This window comes from Amblyomma mixtum, chromosome 10, assembly GCF_055824585.1.
Source record: "Amblyomma mixtum isolate Tamu chromosome 10, ASM5582458v1, whole genome shotgun sequence".
Lineage (NCBI taxonomy): Eukaryota > Metazoa > Arthropoda > Arachnida > Ixodida > Ixodidae > Amblyomma > Amblyomma mixtum.
Genome location: NC_143021.1, coordinates 70,046,509 through 70,062,000, shown reverse-complemented (window position 1 = coordinate 70,062,000; position 15,492 = coordinate 70,046,509). Strand labels below are relative to the sequence as shown.

Sequence of the window (15,492 nt, the reverse complement as noted above, 5' to 3'; positions counted from 1 at the left end):
ATGCAGCCCCTCTTTTAGCTGACAGTTGCACTGCATTGTTTTTTCAGAAAAGGGGATAGAATCTACCAGCAGCTGCGCATGATGGGGTGTTCTGTGGACTTTGACCGTGCCACCTTTACCATGGAGCCTGTAAGTGGCAACCGTTGCAGTCAATCTGTGCTGTGCAACATCTTAATTACTGAATGGTCCCCCAAAAAGTTCCGGAATGCATCGTAGTAAAATACTGGACGATGGTTTTGAGATGTGGTGAAACAGTATTTTGCATGTCAAGAAGGACTCCTCACCACATGTGATGATAAAATGTGACAAAGTACCAGCCCAGCTGTCTGTTGTTCTTCCATTTTTTTGTGTTGGCAAAATCCATGAAAGGTGTGTGAGTGTCGAAATTTTCCAATATGAATGTGATATGGGGAAAAAATACCTTTGAACATTGAATCCAAGATGAAACATGTGTTCAGAATGAAAAAACTGAGAAAGATGTTTGTATGTACTTTGCACAGTAATGCAACCCAGACTAAGCAACACTGTGCTGCACTAAGGAGCGCTGTGTGCTGGTTCTCCTGTGCCCAGAAAATGAGCAAGGCGGTGACGGAGGCCTTTGTGCGGCTGCACGACCAGGGGCTCATCTATCGCTGCAACCGGCTCATCAACTGGTCCTGCACCCTGCGGTCGGCCATCTCCGACATTGAGGTCTCTGGACATTTTCTTGTGCTGGAGGGGCCATTTCTCTTTCTCTTGGAGGAATGTTGTCTTGTTTGTGTAAGGCATGTACTACCACGTGCTATCCTCCCACAACCACTGAACAATTTGTAATAGAGTTTCTTTCTCATGCTGTTTCGGTTTCAACAGCTAAACGAGGACAGTGATGTCAGAGTGTGCTTATGGGTCACGTGAGGCATGAAAAAAACTGCAGTACAATCGCTGCTTCCACGTTAGTTGCCAATCCAGTTATTGAGGAAGGCTGTAGTGAATTAAAACGATGGAGCAGCGATTATGTCGACGTTTTTCCATGCCTCACACGACCTATAAGCACACTTTGATGTCACAGCCGTTGGACGGCTGTTGAAACCAAACCTGAAACAGCATGACAGAAAAATTGGATTATAAATTATTTAGCGGTCGTAGGCAAATACCTCGTGGTGATTCATGCATAGTAGTGTCTTCCGCTTGTGCATGGAAAAAATATCAGTCTGCTGAAAAAACATTCCAATCTTTAGCGAGCCAAACCAAAAGTTTTTCATCAGTATTACCATTCATGCTATGCACCAATCCTTACAAATTTTGGAAAACTGTTAACCCTACATGCCACAGGCCTCTTAACATTACACATTCTCATTCTGGAATATGTCTGTCGCATTCTTTACTAAAGAACCTGACGGCGAATTACCACACTTTGATCACCCAGGCATTCCTAATGGAATTATGAAACTAAGGGATAGTGTCTTCATCTGGTGTTGATGGTCCTGCAAAATACTAAGAACATTGTTAGTGTGTGCTGCCTATTTCAACGGTCATCAGGTGTGCTCCCACAAGACTGGGAATCGGGAAGATCGTCCCATTTGCCAAAACAGGTTCATCTTTTTCATGTAAAAACTACCATCCTATTTTCCTTGTAAGCATCTGTTCAAAACTAATGGAACATGTTATTTATTCTCACATCATCAGATTTCTAGTCTCGGTCAACTTTTTTCACCCTAACCAACATGGTTTCTTAAAGGGGCCCAGAAACACAATCTTAGTCAACTGTTTTGCCTGTTGATTGCATACAGTGAGTTATAATGGTGCTATTAGCGTCGGTAATACCGTGTATATTCCGTTTTTTAATATTTTAATGTCCTCCCAAAAACAACATGGCTCTGATGCTGTCGCCACACAGTGGCGGGTTTTTAGCAGCGGATATGACATCACCTGGCGCGAGCTTGGTGATCGGACAAACAGTAAATATACTGCAAATTGTGTGAATAAATAGAGACACACTTTGTCACCTGTCTGCGTTTTATATTAGATCAACAAAAACAACTTGTTTGTCTTAGATAAAAGCCCTGCAAAGCAAGTAAAATAAAAATACACCACCAGGGGCGCTCTGGCATGGAAACGATGCTGCCAGTCTCAGCAAGAACGAGTTACAGAGAGCAGGCAACCATGGAGTACAAACTTCCGCGACGTGCTCTGGCTGGCTGTTTTGATTGGTTGCGCCAGGTGCCGTCATTGGGAGCGCGAAATAGGAGTGGGAAGCCCCGCCAAAATCGAGTTGAGGGCAGCATTTTGTTTGCTTGTATTTTGAAATTTCTCCACTGAATAACTCCCATACCTGTGCATCTATTCCTGTAATTCTTTTTAAGTCAGCATCTGTGTGACATAAAGAACCCACCTGAAGTATAGCCGGTATCCCCCCAAGCAGTGTTTCGCAGCCCCTTTAAGGGGGTACACTGGTCTTAGACCTGTTTTCCTTATTTTTAGTCCAATCCTAATGAAGCTGCACCACCTTGCTCAGTTTTTTATATTGATTTCAGCAATGAAATTACCTTTCTCATAAATAAGTCGGTTCCCAAGATAATTAATTTTAATTAGTCATTCATTAGTACTGACATTGGTGAAAACAGCGCGAAAGAAGAAGCCCGAAGGCGAAACGAGGAAGTGACAGGAAAGAGCGCTGACTGACAACTGAATTTATTGAGCGAAACTCGCGCAATATATAGGAAGGCAGTGGCAAAGATAGTCAGATGCAGTCAACGTCACATGGTGCAGAGCCATAAAAGCGATAAAAACAAAACGGGGTGATAAAGCTAACAGTGAACTGAATATCAAAAGGGATGGTAACAAAATGAAAACTACACTCAATGACTATACACAGTTAATGTCACATGGTGTAAAGAGCCATAAAAGCGATAAAAACATAACAGGGTGAAAAGGCTAAAAGTCAGCAGAATCTCAAGGGGATGGTAACAAAAAAAAAAAAAAAAATCATGATGACTTAAACAGTTAATGTCACAAGGTGTAAAGAGCCTTAAAAACCGAAAAACATCCATAGCAGGTAACAAGGGTAAAACCGATAAAAACTGACGAAATGGAATTGTGGAAAGAATAAAAACTAACTGAATGTAACAACGTATGGCTAAAAACATGCACAGACCTTAACAATAAAACGATGAAGCAGTGACACTCAACGCTTGAAACACGCGTGTCAACAATAAAAATTTAGCAATGTTGTTCCAAAAAGGCTAGTTCACTCCCGTACAATGATTTTGATGCGTCACTGACACATTCCAAGCCCTTCCTTTTATAAAGAAAGCCTCCTTCAACTCCCGGGCTACGCTGTCTCTACTCCTATCAAGAACAACAGTTCCGCGTAATCGAGGCATGCATTTACAATCTTTGCAATGAAGCGCTAGATTAGAGCCAGTGCCTTTTTCAAGTGAGTGCTCATGTTCCCTTAAACGTTCGTTCAGGCACCTTCCGGTTTGTCCAATATAAACTTTGTCGCATGTAAGCGGAATCTGGTAAATCACCCCTTCCCTACACCTGACGAACATGCTGGCATGCTTTACGCCACAGGTTTGCTGTCTTGGCTTTTCGTTATTTATCCTGTGACACAACGTAGCTAGTTTGCAAGGGGCAGAAAAGACTACGGGAATCTCATATTTATTTGCAACCTTTTTCAAATTATGTGCTACCCGGTGGGAATACGGGATAACGGCTGGCCTCACCCTCCTATTGCTTTCCTGAGTAACGTTTTTCTTCTTGCCTTCAACTTTCTGAAGCAGAGCTTCAGTCACTGCCGAGATCACAGTCTGGGGAAAACCTGCCTGTATTAACCGTGCGGTCTGCAGTTGGAAGCTCTCTTGCATGCAATGCTCGCATGATTTTGTTAGTGCAGATCCTAATCCTGATGTGGCTATGGCTCTTTTAACTGTTTTTGAGTGAGCTGACTCGTAGGACAACAGCTCTTTTTGACTTCGAGGCTTGTACATCCAACAGAATCTATCTCGTTCCAAGGAGAGTTCCAAGTCCAAAAACTGTAACTTGTTGTTTTGTGGAAATTCACAAGTGAATTCCAAACCATGGCTCAGTTCATTAAACGCATCTAGAATTTCATTTACAGTGGCTCTGTAAGCTGGTGCATCTTGCTTGGTTAACACAACTAAAGAATCGTCGACATACCTGAAAACCTTTAATACTTTGCTCTTGTCGAACCTATCGTCCAGATTTTTGTCAACTGCTGCGAGAAAAATATTACTCAACACTGGCGCTACACAGGACCCTATACAAATTCCTTTGTTCTGTATGTACACCTGATTGTCAAACTCGACCACAGTAGCACTAAGGTAGAATTCCAACAAAGAAAGAAAACTCTCCATTGAAATACCCGCTGAATTTTGAAACAACACACCTTTCTTTTCAATGCAAGACTGAACAGCAGAGAACAACTCTTTGTGTGGAATGGAATAGAAAAGGTCCTTGGCATCCACCGAAAACACACTTCCAATGAGGATTGAAAGAAAGCAATAATTTCCGCCGAGTTCTTCGTACAGAAGGGATCATCAACGACAAGCGAGTTTAAATGCCTTAACAGGTATTGGCTAATAACCCTTTGGTAAGTGTAGCGCTCACTAACAATACACCGGAACGGAACCTCCTCTTTGTGAGTCTTTGCAGTAAAAAACATGCTAAGAGTCTTTTCTTTGCACTTACTTATAGAATTTGCCAACTGCTCCAGTTCCAAGTTCTTGCAGAGGGCGACAGCTCGCGATTTCACTTTACTTGGCTTGAGGCTCGTCTGAGTGAAGTTCTTTTCCACCGCACAGCGGGTCTTTTCTCCGTAGATTCCGGGCGGCACCACGACAAACCCTCCTTCCTTGTCTGATTGCAGTAACCGGAGATGTCTATGTTTTGTTACCATCCCCTTGAGATTCTGCTGACTTTTAGCCTTTTCACCCTGTTATGTTTTTATCACTTTTTTGGCTCTTTACACCATGTGACATTAACTGTGTATAGTCATTGAGTGTAGTTTTCATTTTGTTACCATCGCTTTTGATATTCAGTTCACTGTTAGCTTTTTCACCTTCTTTTGTTTTTATCGCTTTTATGGCTCTTTGCACCATGTGACGTTGACTGCATCTGACTATCTTTGGCACTGCCTTCCTATATATTGCGCGAGTTTCGCTCAATAAATTCAGTTGTCAGTCAGCGCTCTTTCCTGTCACTTCCTCGTTTCGCCTTCGGGCTTCTTCTTTCGCGCTGTTTTCACCAATGTCAGAATGGACCAACTAGACCAGCAAAAAGTTCTGCTACATTCATTAGTACCTATGTGCAAAAAAAAAACTGCTCAATAAAAAATCATTTTCAATCCATGGCTATATAGTATGGTGAGTAACGAGTGCAATAATCAAAACCACTTTTCTATTTTACCCTCATTAGTACTTTTACAGCACTTGGAATATCAATGTTCAAGGTGTGAATGTAATGCATCGATAAACTTTGCGAAATTATAAATTTTTGAAGTGTGACTGAACAAATCTGCTTTGATTATTGCACTCACACTGTGCCTTCAGCTTCCCTGAGCGAACAGTATGACATCTCTGTCTGTCCTCGATGTTGGGATACCGACATACTAAGACAGCGAGAGGTCCAAAATTTCCATGCCATTAAATTGTCTGCTCCTGCATAAATTCAGCCCACACGATCTGAATTTAATATTATGGTCAAAATGTTGATTTCTTGAAGGAAAAAGCTGGTACATTTGGAAGATAACTGTGAATTGCACAAATATCACTTTTTGAAGATCGATTTTTTGGTCATTTTTCGGTCTCAAAGACCAGTGTCCCCCCTTAAAAGGACTTCTCTGTGATTCCCAACTAGCTGTTTTTATCAGTGACCTTAGTTCGCATCTTGACTTGAACATTCCTGTTGACATGCTCTTCCTTGACTTTGAAAAAGCTTTGTGTAAAGTACCGTACAAAAGGTTACTGGGAAAAATCTCGAGTTTAAACATTAGTCATTTGGCTATGAAGTGGCCTCAGAATTTTTTAACTAATAGAGAGCAATTCGTCTGCCAATTGTCGTCACCTCGTTCTCCGGCTACTTCAGGTGTCCCTCAAGGCACAGTGCTCGGATCCTTGCTTTTTCTCATTTACATTAACGGTCTTCCTTCTAACGTTGCCTCTGGCATCTGACTATTCGCCGACGATTGCGTAATTTATCGCCCGACTTCTACAAGGACTGATGCCGTCACCGTTGAACAAGGTCCAACTTGAAGCGAAGCTTGGTGCAAACATTGATTGATGTCCCTTTGTGTTGCTAAAACATGTGTGATTTCTTTTCACCGCAGGCAACCCCATATTCCCTCTGTTCAGTTCTGAAGTGTGTTACCTGCAAGCATTGAGGCATTGCTTATACCCCAACATGGTCTCTGCATACCACGAACATTGCTAATGATGCTAACCGCATCCTTGGCTTTCTACGATGCAATCTTCGTTTTGCTACTCCTTCCATCAAATTATTAGTGTACCAAACTTTTGTCCGCCCTAAATTTGAATTCGTTTCAGCAGTATGGGACCCTCATCAAACCTCTCCTTAACGCTTGAAAAAAATACAAAGTCACGCTTCATTTATTGTGATTACTCACATGTTACTAGTGTGTCCTTAGACAGGACACACTAAAGCCTCTTTGTCTAATGTTAAAACGGGAAGAAAAATATCTCGATTGTGCCTCAAAGTTTTGCCATTCATCTCAGGAAGCATGCATCATATCGGCAGCAGCCAACCCAGACAGATCGAGGTGCAGTCTGTCAGGCCCCTGGGGGGCCCCATGCCCGGGGTCCTTGAGGTGATAAATTATACTCCTCGAGCAGACATGCTTGTGGCACAACCATTTTTGGATGAAGCTTGACAGTGCTGTCTGGAAGAAAGTGGGCGTTGTTCCCCTGTCACAGGTGGACAAGAGGGAGCTCCCTGGCCGCACGCTGCTCCCAGTGCCCGGGTATGCAGACAAGGTGGAGTTTGGTGTGCTCATCTCGTTCGCCTACCAGGTGGAAGGCTCAGGTCAGTTCACTCTTGCTTTGCGCACTCTTGCTCGCAGTGCTGCAAAAGGATGCATTGCATTGGGGGCACAGCACTTTTGCATGCCACGGTGTGTAAGGGATCAGTAGTGTACGCGGGGTCATCGGAACGCGGCTGGGGCGCTCAAAGCAAAGCGTCTTTCTGGGAACGCGGCCGCTCGCGAATGCGCCGTGAAATACGGGTGTCCCCCCGCCCCGCGGTACCGATTCGCGTACGTGCTGGCACGAACGTGTATTTGTGTTTGTTTTTACTTTTATTTTGCAATGGAAAGGGCGTTTTGCCCTACGGAAGCTGGAGGGCTGGCCATGCTCTCGGTAAACCAATCATGTCAGCAGTGTAACATGATTGGAAGCTACCAAATGTGGGCCGGGCCTCTAGGGCTTTAAAACCGGGTCCCGGAGCCAGAAGCGGGGTTCTGCGCTAAGGTGAGATGCTACGCATCTTTGGCTACGCCGAGTAGGGGCCTCCCCTAGTATTAGCCAGTTCCACCTTTTGGTTGTTTGTCTTTTTGCCTTTGTATCTAACTTGTATATTCTGTAAATATTTGTACGATAAGAACGGTAATCGAGGTCCCATGACCATTTTTTGTTTTCAATGAAATTTTTATATAGGATGGGCAAATGTGTCCACACAAAGGAATGAACCTTAGTTTTGCAAGAAGCTTCGTAGTTTGCTCGGAAAAAAATCGCACGTCACAAGAGGTGGAGAATGTCGTTTTTGACACTTTGCAAAGTTGCAAGTTTGAAGCCTCATTCCATGCACAAAAAATTTTTTCCGCGCATCAGCATTTTTTCAGAACTTTTTTACAACTTGTACAATCCGAGAAAATAAAAATTGTTTTCTTGCTCTTTAAACTTTCCGAGTAAAAAAATTGCAAACTTCGCTTCTGGAGCTATGCGGTGCAAAAAAGGCACTTTTCAGGGCAACCTTAGGGCAAGATGCCTAAAGATCTTCCTACTGAATATTTTTCGCAGTATTTTTCAGCTGTTTTTACTCGCCTCAGGCAAGTTCTGTTGCTCTAGACTTGAGAGATAGCTTTCAGTACGGTCTCAAAATTGGCCGAAGTTCAAAAACGCCAAAAAAGCGACAACTTTGACTTGGGTTTAAAAAAAAACATCATCATCGAATTTTGTTAAAATTTGCCTGAATAATCCTCAATACATGATAATGTTAAGTCACTCGAAAAGTGTTGCATTATATTGTTTTAAAATACAAAAATAAACACAAAACTGAGTTCATGTTTTTGTTATGTAGAATTGCTTATTACTGCCTCTTGGAAATAGTAGCTGTCAGAAATTTGATTTAGCACTCATTGAACGTGGTTACATTTTATTTACCCCAATATCCGAACCATTCTCAATGCTTATAGAGCTTCTATTCGCTTGTTAGCGGCGCTCTTAATGCGTGAAAATGGGAATAAATTCGCTACTTTGCCTGATGTCATAAGAATTGGCTCGTGGCGGTCAAACGTTGTTTGTATTCTCTAATTTATTCGTCGTACGGTCTGTTATATATAATCGATTCATTAAAGATATTAGATCATTTCTCGGTTCTTAGAAAAAATTTTGTGTATAAAAGTTAATATTAATGCGTTTCTGAAGTCGGCGTTTTCGAGCCTGCGTCTATTTACCTGTGTGTTCAATGGTTCTACAAGGCACTGTCAGGAGACAAAACGTCGTCTCCTGAGGGGAACGATTTATCTGCAAGGTTTTTAATCATGGGGAGTTTTCATCGGGAGGCAATTTAAAAATGGAATGCCGCTTCATGTGCACATTGCAATTCAGAAAATCGTAACAAGAAACAAACGGCGGCAGTTGATTTCGGTTTTGCGCACAGTATAATGTCCAGCACGAAGCGCTAACCAGATCACAGTCTCTTCCATTCAGAAGCAGCGGTGGAGGCCACGTAGGATGCACTGCCTTCAGTGGAGTCAATGTACTTCCACAGGTGGAGCGTCTGAACTCCAGGCACCTTCTTTGCCAGTTTCCATTGTTCCTTCTTCACTTCGCGAAATTCTGCAAGCTCGCTCGGTGGCAGCTCCAGAGTGGTGATGTTCTTTAGTGTTTCTTGAATTGCGTCTACGAAGCCTCCGGCTCTGTGTATGGCCTCACTTACAGGCTTCTGCAAGTTGTGTTGTGATGCTCGATGGTGTGATGCTGCGTCACGTTTCCTCAGGAATTGTGCCACTATCCACATGATGGCATTTTCACTTTGGAAAGTTTTTAAATCAGCAGCGAGGATGAGGTGTTGATTGCTACATGGGAATACAGTGAGCTAGTTAAAGAAACTCTGACCGCTTCATCGTTTGTGAGAGAATTTCTAAGAGCGACCATGAAATGTATCCCCTACAACTACATTATATCTGTGCAAGCAAGAGCAATACATGAAAAAACACACGGCTGCAAGAGAGGTGCAATTGTTTTACATTTTGATTTCGCCAAAAAAGAACAGTTGTGCTTCCAGACTCAGTACAAGCATACCATTGGCAGAAAAAGCAGGTAACTGTGTTTACCTGCGTTGTCATGTCAAGAAAATCGACTCGTACCTACGCCGTTAATTTCAACGATATGTCTCATGATTCCGCTCATGCATGCTTGGCTCTGTCGAAAATCAAAGCACATCTCGAAGAAAACGCGCCAATCTACACCAAGATAATATATTTGAGCGACGGGGCTCCCGCTGACTTCAGGAATAAATACCTGTTTCATGAGCTGCAGCGCAGTGAATGTCAGCGGACGATATTGATGTTTTCGGCCTCTGCACACTGCAAAAATGCTTGCAACGGCGTTGGTGGGCTGGTGAAACATTGAGCATCACAACACAACTTGCGGAAGCCTGCAAGTGAGGCCATACACAGAGCCGGAGGCTTCGTAGACGCAATTCAAGAAACACTAAAGAACATCACCATTCTGGAGCTGCCACCGAGGGAGCTTGCAGAATTTTGCGAAGTGAAGAAGGAACAATGGAAACTGGCAAAGAAGGTGCCTGGAGTTGAGATGCTCCACCTGTGGAAGTACAGAGGGCAAAACACATGCCTAGAACAACCAAACTGTGCGTTCCGCCGCTCCAAAAGCCGCTGCGACTAGGAAGGCAAAAATTGACAATTGAATTCTATGAGTTTAACTGCACATGTTTACATCCAGACTATTTTTAACCAAATCTTATCACTAGTTATCGCGTGATCAGCCTGAAACAGGCTCAGAACGTGTTCTAGACATGTATTTTGCCCTATGTACGTTCACTCAACTGAAGGCAGTGCATCCTACGTGGCCTCCACCACTGCTTCTGAATGAAAGAGACTGTGATCTGGTTAGCGCTTCGTGCTGGACATTATACTGTGCGCAAAACCGAAATCAACTGCCGCCGTTTGTTTCTTGTTACGATTTTCTGAATTGCAATGTGCACATGAAGCGGCATTCCATTTTTAAATTGCCTCCCGATGAAAACTCCCCATGATTAAAAACCTTGCAGATAAATCGTTCCCCTCAGGAGACGACGTTTTGTCTCCTGACAGTGCCTTGTAGAACCATTGAACACACAGGTAAATAGACGCAGGCTCGAAAACGCCGACTTCAGAAACGCATTAATATTAACTTTTATACACAAAAATTTTTCTAAGAACCGAGAAATGACCTAATATCTTTAATGAATCGATTATATATAACAACAGACCGTACGACGAATAAATTAGAGAATACAAACAACGTTTGACCACCACGAGCCAATTCTTATGACATCAGGCAAAGTAGCGAATTTATTCCCATCTTTCACGCATTAAGAGCGCCGCTAACAAGCGAATAGAAGCTCTACAAGCATTGAGAATGGTTCGGATATTGGGGTAAATAAAATGTAACCACGTTCAATGAGTGCTAAATCAAATTTCTGACAGCTACTATTTCCAAGAGGCAGTAATAAGCAATTCTACATAACAAAAACATGAACTCAGTTTCGTGTTTATTTTTGTATTTTAGAACTATATAATGCAACACTATTCTAGTGGCTTAAAATTATCATGCATTGAGGATTATTCAGGCAAATTTTAACAAAATTCGATGATGATGTTTTTTTTTAAGCCCAAGTCAAAGTTGTCGCTTTTTTGGCGTTTTTGAACTTCGGCCAATTTTGAGACCGTACTGAAAGCTATCTGTCAAGTCTAGAGCAACAGAACTTGCCTGAGGCGAGTAAAAACAGCTGAAAAATACTGCGAAAAATATTCAGTAGGACGATCTTTAGGCATCTTGCCCTAAGGCTGCCCTGAAAAGTGCGTTTTTTGCACCGCATAGCTCCAGAAGCGAAGTTTGCAATTTTTTTACTCGGAAGGTTGAAAAAGCAAGAACACAATTTTTATTTTCTCGCATTGTACAAGTTGTAAAAAAGTTCTGAAAAAATGCTGATGCGCGGGAAAAATTTTTTGTGCATGGAATGAGGCTTCAAACTTGCAACTTTGCAAAGTGTCAAAAACGACATTCTCCACCTCTTGTGACGTGCGATTTTTTTCCGAGCAAACTACGAAGCTTCTTGCAAAACTAAGGTTCATTCCTTTGTGTGGACACATTTGCCCATCATATATAAAAATTTCATTGAAAACAAAAAATGGTCATGGGACCTCGATTACCGTTCTTATCTGAACACGCCCATATAAATCTTCAGTTATTCCTTTTTTTATCCCTGCGTGTCAACACATCTTGAGACCGTCTCTGACGGGGCACCCCTGGTGCGAAGATCCAGCTTCAGTCTTCAAGTTAGATACACCGTCTCTGGCGGGGCACCCCTGGTGCGAGGAAGAAAGATAGAGAACCTGTGAAACTTTACTCGGTGTGTACAGTGCCTGACCCAAAAGACAGGGGTTCAGTCACATTTCGATGGGGGTGAAATGTTCTCATGCACACACACGCTTTGGGGCTCTGTCCTTGCCATGACCGATGTTGAGTGTTTTGAAATAAAAATTATTTCTTCGCACTGTGCATTGCAATACATCAAACTGTAGCTTGTTGATTATGCTTCAGAATGAAAAAAAAAAAAAACCTCCAAAGTTGGCTAAGGGGGTCAAGAGGGTCTTGGAAGTAAATTTTTATTAATGAAGTCACAGTTATGAAATCTTCCGGGAGCATGTATCTGCATGCTGATTTCAAATATGTAATTTAATTTTATGTACAGCAAGTCCTTGTGAACTTATGCAATATGTTGGGTAACTTCTTGAAAGAAATTCTGCTGCAGGGAACTTGTTAGATTGCATGCCATTCGTTTCTCTTGACATCAAGCTATGCAGTAAGATAAAATTGTCATCGTGCCTGTTATAGAAGGTGAGTTATAGGATATTGAAATCATCACTTCATAAACAGGAATACAAATTTTTCTTCCCGTTTGTGAAGTGGCAAATTGAAAACCCTGTAACTCTACTTCCATGATAGGCAGAATAATAATTGTGCCCTTACTGCATAGTTTGATGTCAAGACACGCGAATGGCATGTGTTCTAGCAAGTTTCCTGCAGCAAAATTTATTGAAAGCTCTCAGCAAAAAGTTACATAACATATAAGTGTACAAGGACTTGTTTTGCTTAAAATTAAATTACGTATTTTTTTTTTTTAAGATCAGCTTCCCCCCAAATATGCTGGTGGCATAAAGAAAAAGTACAAGAAAAACATAAATAAGCCGCTGCGGTGAGCTAGAAGTTGATTACAAAAAAAATGTAATATATAAAACATTCACATGTTCTTAGCTGCCATTGTGATTTTCAGCTGTGGTACCTAATATACACTGCACTTTCTGTGGCCTTTCAAAGTGGGCCACTAGGGAAAGAAGTCACGTGAAGTGGTGGCAAATATTATCACACTTGTCTGAGTTCTGTTCTTGTTTTTTTTTTGTAGCAGAGCTTGCTGGCAGTGCCAACTTTTTTCATTTCTTTTTTTTTTCGGTTGGTAGTGTGGCCCTGCTTGACGTTATCCTAATCAGAAATGTGCATTTGGCGGATTGAGCACCAGATGAAACCACCACTCCTGTGTGATGGTCAGGGCTGTGCAGTCCAGCTGCTGCTCCAAGAAAGAGGAGCATGCAGTCAGTTTCATTTTTCACATGCATTGGGAAATGAAATTAAAGAGCAGACTCTCATTAATTCCAACTTCAGTGGAATGAGCACTGCACCTTCATGTGGCCCAAGACATCTGTGCATTTTGGAACTAGTATTTCACAATGAATGCTCTGGCACAACATAAAATATGGGTGGAAGGCACTGATGTCTTTACTCAACCAGCAGTCTCTGGCTGGTCGTTGGAAAGAAATGCCAGCACTGGTTTCCCAGTTGACTAAAGCCACATTATTTGGGACCATGCAAAGAATTAAAAGCCGCTTGTAAATGCTCAGAAGCATTGACACCAAGTCTTCGGAACTGAGCCGGCAATTTATTATGAATTTTTAAAAATCGTGTTTTTTAAAATTCGCGGGCCGTTTGGTGTCTTCGTAGGGAGCCATTTTGGAACCAAAATCGGGAAAACAGACGTCACTAGTCCCATGACGTCGGCAGGCCACCACACGCTGTCATTCGCTCGAGCCGCGGCAGGTACGACGTCACGGGCACACTTCCGGTAGCGGTGAAAATTGTCTGCTCGAGCCGCCGCGCGACCCCCTCGGGCAAGTGCGAGCCAGCTAGGCATTGCCTTCGCACATATGTTTTCAATTTACCTCTGCCGCCTCTTTCTGTCGCGAGTTCGGGAGCCAAGAAAGCGCAGAGACCGGAGAGACGCTGCCGACGCACGCTGCTCCTCGGGAGGGGGACAACCGGAAGTCGTAAACCGAACGTCAGCGAATGACGTATTCATGGGCGGCGCCCATTCGCGGAGCTGTTTTCTTTATTTTTTTATGGTGCCCCGTGCGTACGAGTTGAGGGGGAGAGGAGGAGCGTGTTTTTTAATCGTCTATAACTTCGTTGTTATTGATGCTAGCTCAGAAATTCTTGCGCTGGGGTGACGAGTGATGAATTGCCTATCTTTACGTAATCTCGATAAATTTATTTCGTAGTCCCTTAAGGCACTAGAAAAAAGGTCTGAGTTATGTCAAGTTCTAATTGTGAAATGGCTACAAAACCTCACAGAAAACAGTTTTGCACCACAGCAAATTTAACTATCTAAAAAATAAGCAATGGTTGTCTGCTTGTTACTGGAAACTGCACAGAAGTGACGATTTTTCGCAATTCTGTCGTGGTGCACAATGTCAGAAATATTAAAGCAGGGGTGCTCCAAATCAGCAACCTGTCCGCTCCTAATATAATGTCAATTGGGCCAAACCACCATCCAAGTGGCACTTTGCCAGGTGCCCTTTTGTCCCATGTTCAGCACTAGTCGTCAGTGGAGAAGAGCACAAGAATTCAGGAATAGCACGTTTTCTTTGTTTGGTTGCTGCATTGCTCACGCAGTTCCCAGTGCTGCCAGGGGGATTTCATGCACAACCTGCCAGACCTTTCCCTTGCCCCTGAATGCTGTTGCTTCTCTGCCACCACGACTGGGAAACCTGATTGTTGAGCCTGTCAGGTGGACACATGACCTTTGCAAAGCTTCTTTCCGACACATGTCAGTGGCGCTTTGCCGTCTCAGAATGGCTTCGTGGGCATCCAACACGTGTGGTCTGGTGTTAATGACTAAAAACTGCAATCTGTTATGCAGTCAGACCCACCCCGAGTCTCTTGCACGGAGTGTGTTAAACTGGGTTGCTCTTTAAGAAAAATCAAATAGTCATCCACTTGCCTAAAAACGACTGTTGTCTAAACCACACACCAGATCACGATCAGTGCTGGCAAGAAAATGTCAGCCAGAACAGGTACTACACAAGACACATGCCCTGACATTGAACATGAGCCTGGTTGTCAAAGTTACAAAGGTTGACTCGAGGTAACTTTCATGGAGCATCATGAAATTGTCCAGGGTGTTCTGATAATCAACAGCACTGTTGTTTTCGATGCAAGGCCCCGAAATAGGGAATCATGCGGTGTAGAAAAGAATATGCTTTCTATGTTAAACGAGACGGCCTAACGCAGAGCTGAGGAACACTGTAGGAATGAGACCACATCACCTGAGTTCTTTGCTACAGATGGGTCCTGTATAGCCAAAGTGGAGAAAAGTGCGAATTTCCTCTTGCTACGTATCCCTTTTGTTCACAGTGCGGTGAATTTCTCATCAGGTAACAGCAACACGTGCACATTGGTGTGATTCAGTTGCATAATACCACCTGAGTGAGCACCACTTGAGCAAACTCTTGCAAAATATTCCATCACTTGTGTCCAGTGCAGACGACTCTCAGTGGAACTCTGAGTTGAGCAAACGTCTCACACGAGTGCATCATGTTCATTTGGGAAAGGGACCAGCTGTGCCTGAGGCCTGAGCACTGGAAGAGAATTCACCGTTGGTCGTGACGTCACAGTGCGCAAATTTCAAACGGGGCCC

General features: G+C 43.0%; 1 protein-coding gene across 6 annotated transcripts in view; it reads left to right on the top strand.

Moving 5' to 3' along the window:
• Positions 1-15,492, top strand: part of ValRS (Valyl-tRNA synthetase) — a 111,840-nt gene that overhangs the window by 16,588 nt on the left and 79,760 nt on the right. For all 6 annotated transcript variants that reach the window (XM_089563279.1, XM_089563282.1, XM_089563280.1 and 3 more), the window contains exons 6-8: positions 48-129; positions 571-690; positions 6,933-7,041. In XM_089563279.1, coding sequence (XP_089419405.1) covers positions 48-129; positions 571-690; positions 6,933-7,041 — 311 coding nt within the window. The remainder of the gene's footprint in view (positions 1-47; positions 130-570; positions 691-6,932; positions 7,042-15,492) is intronic.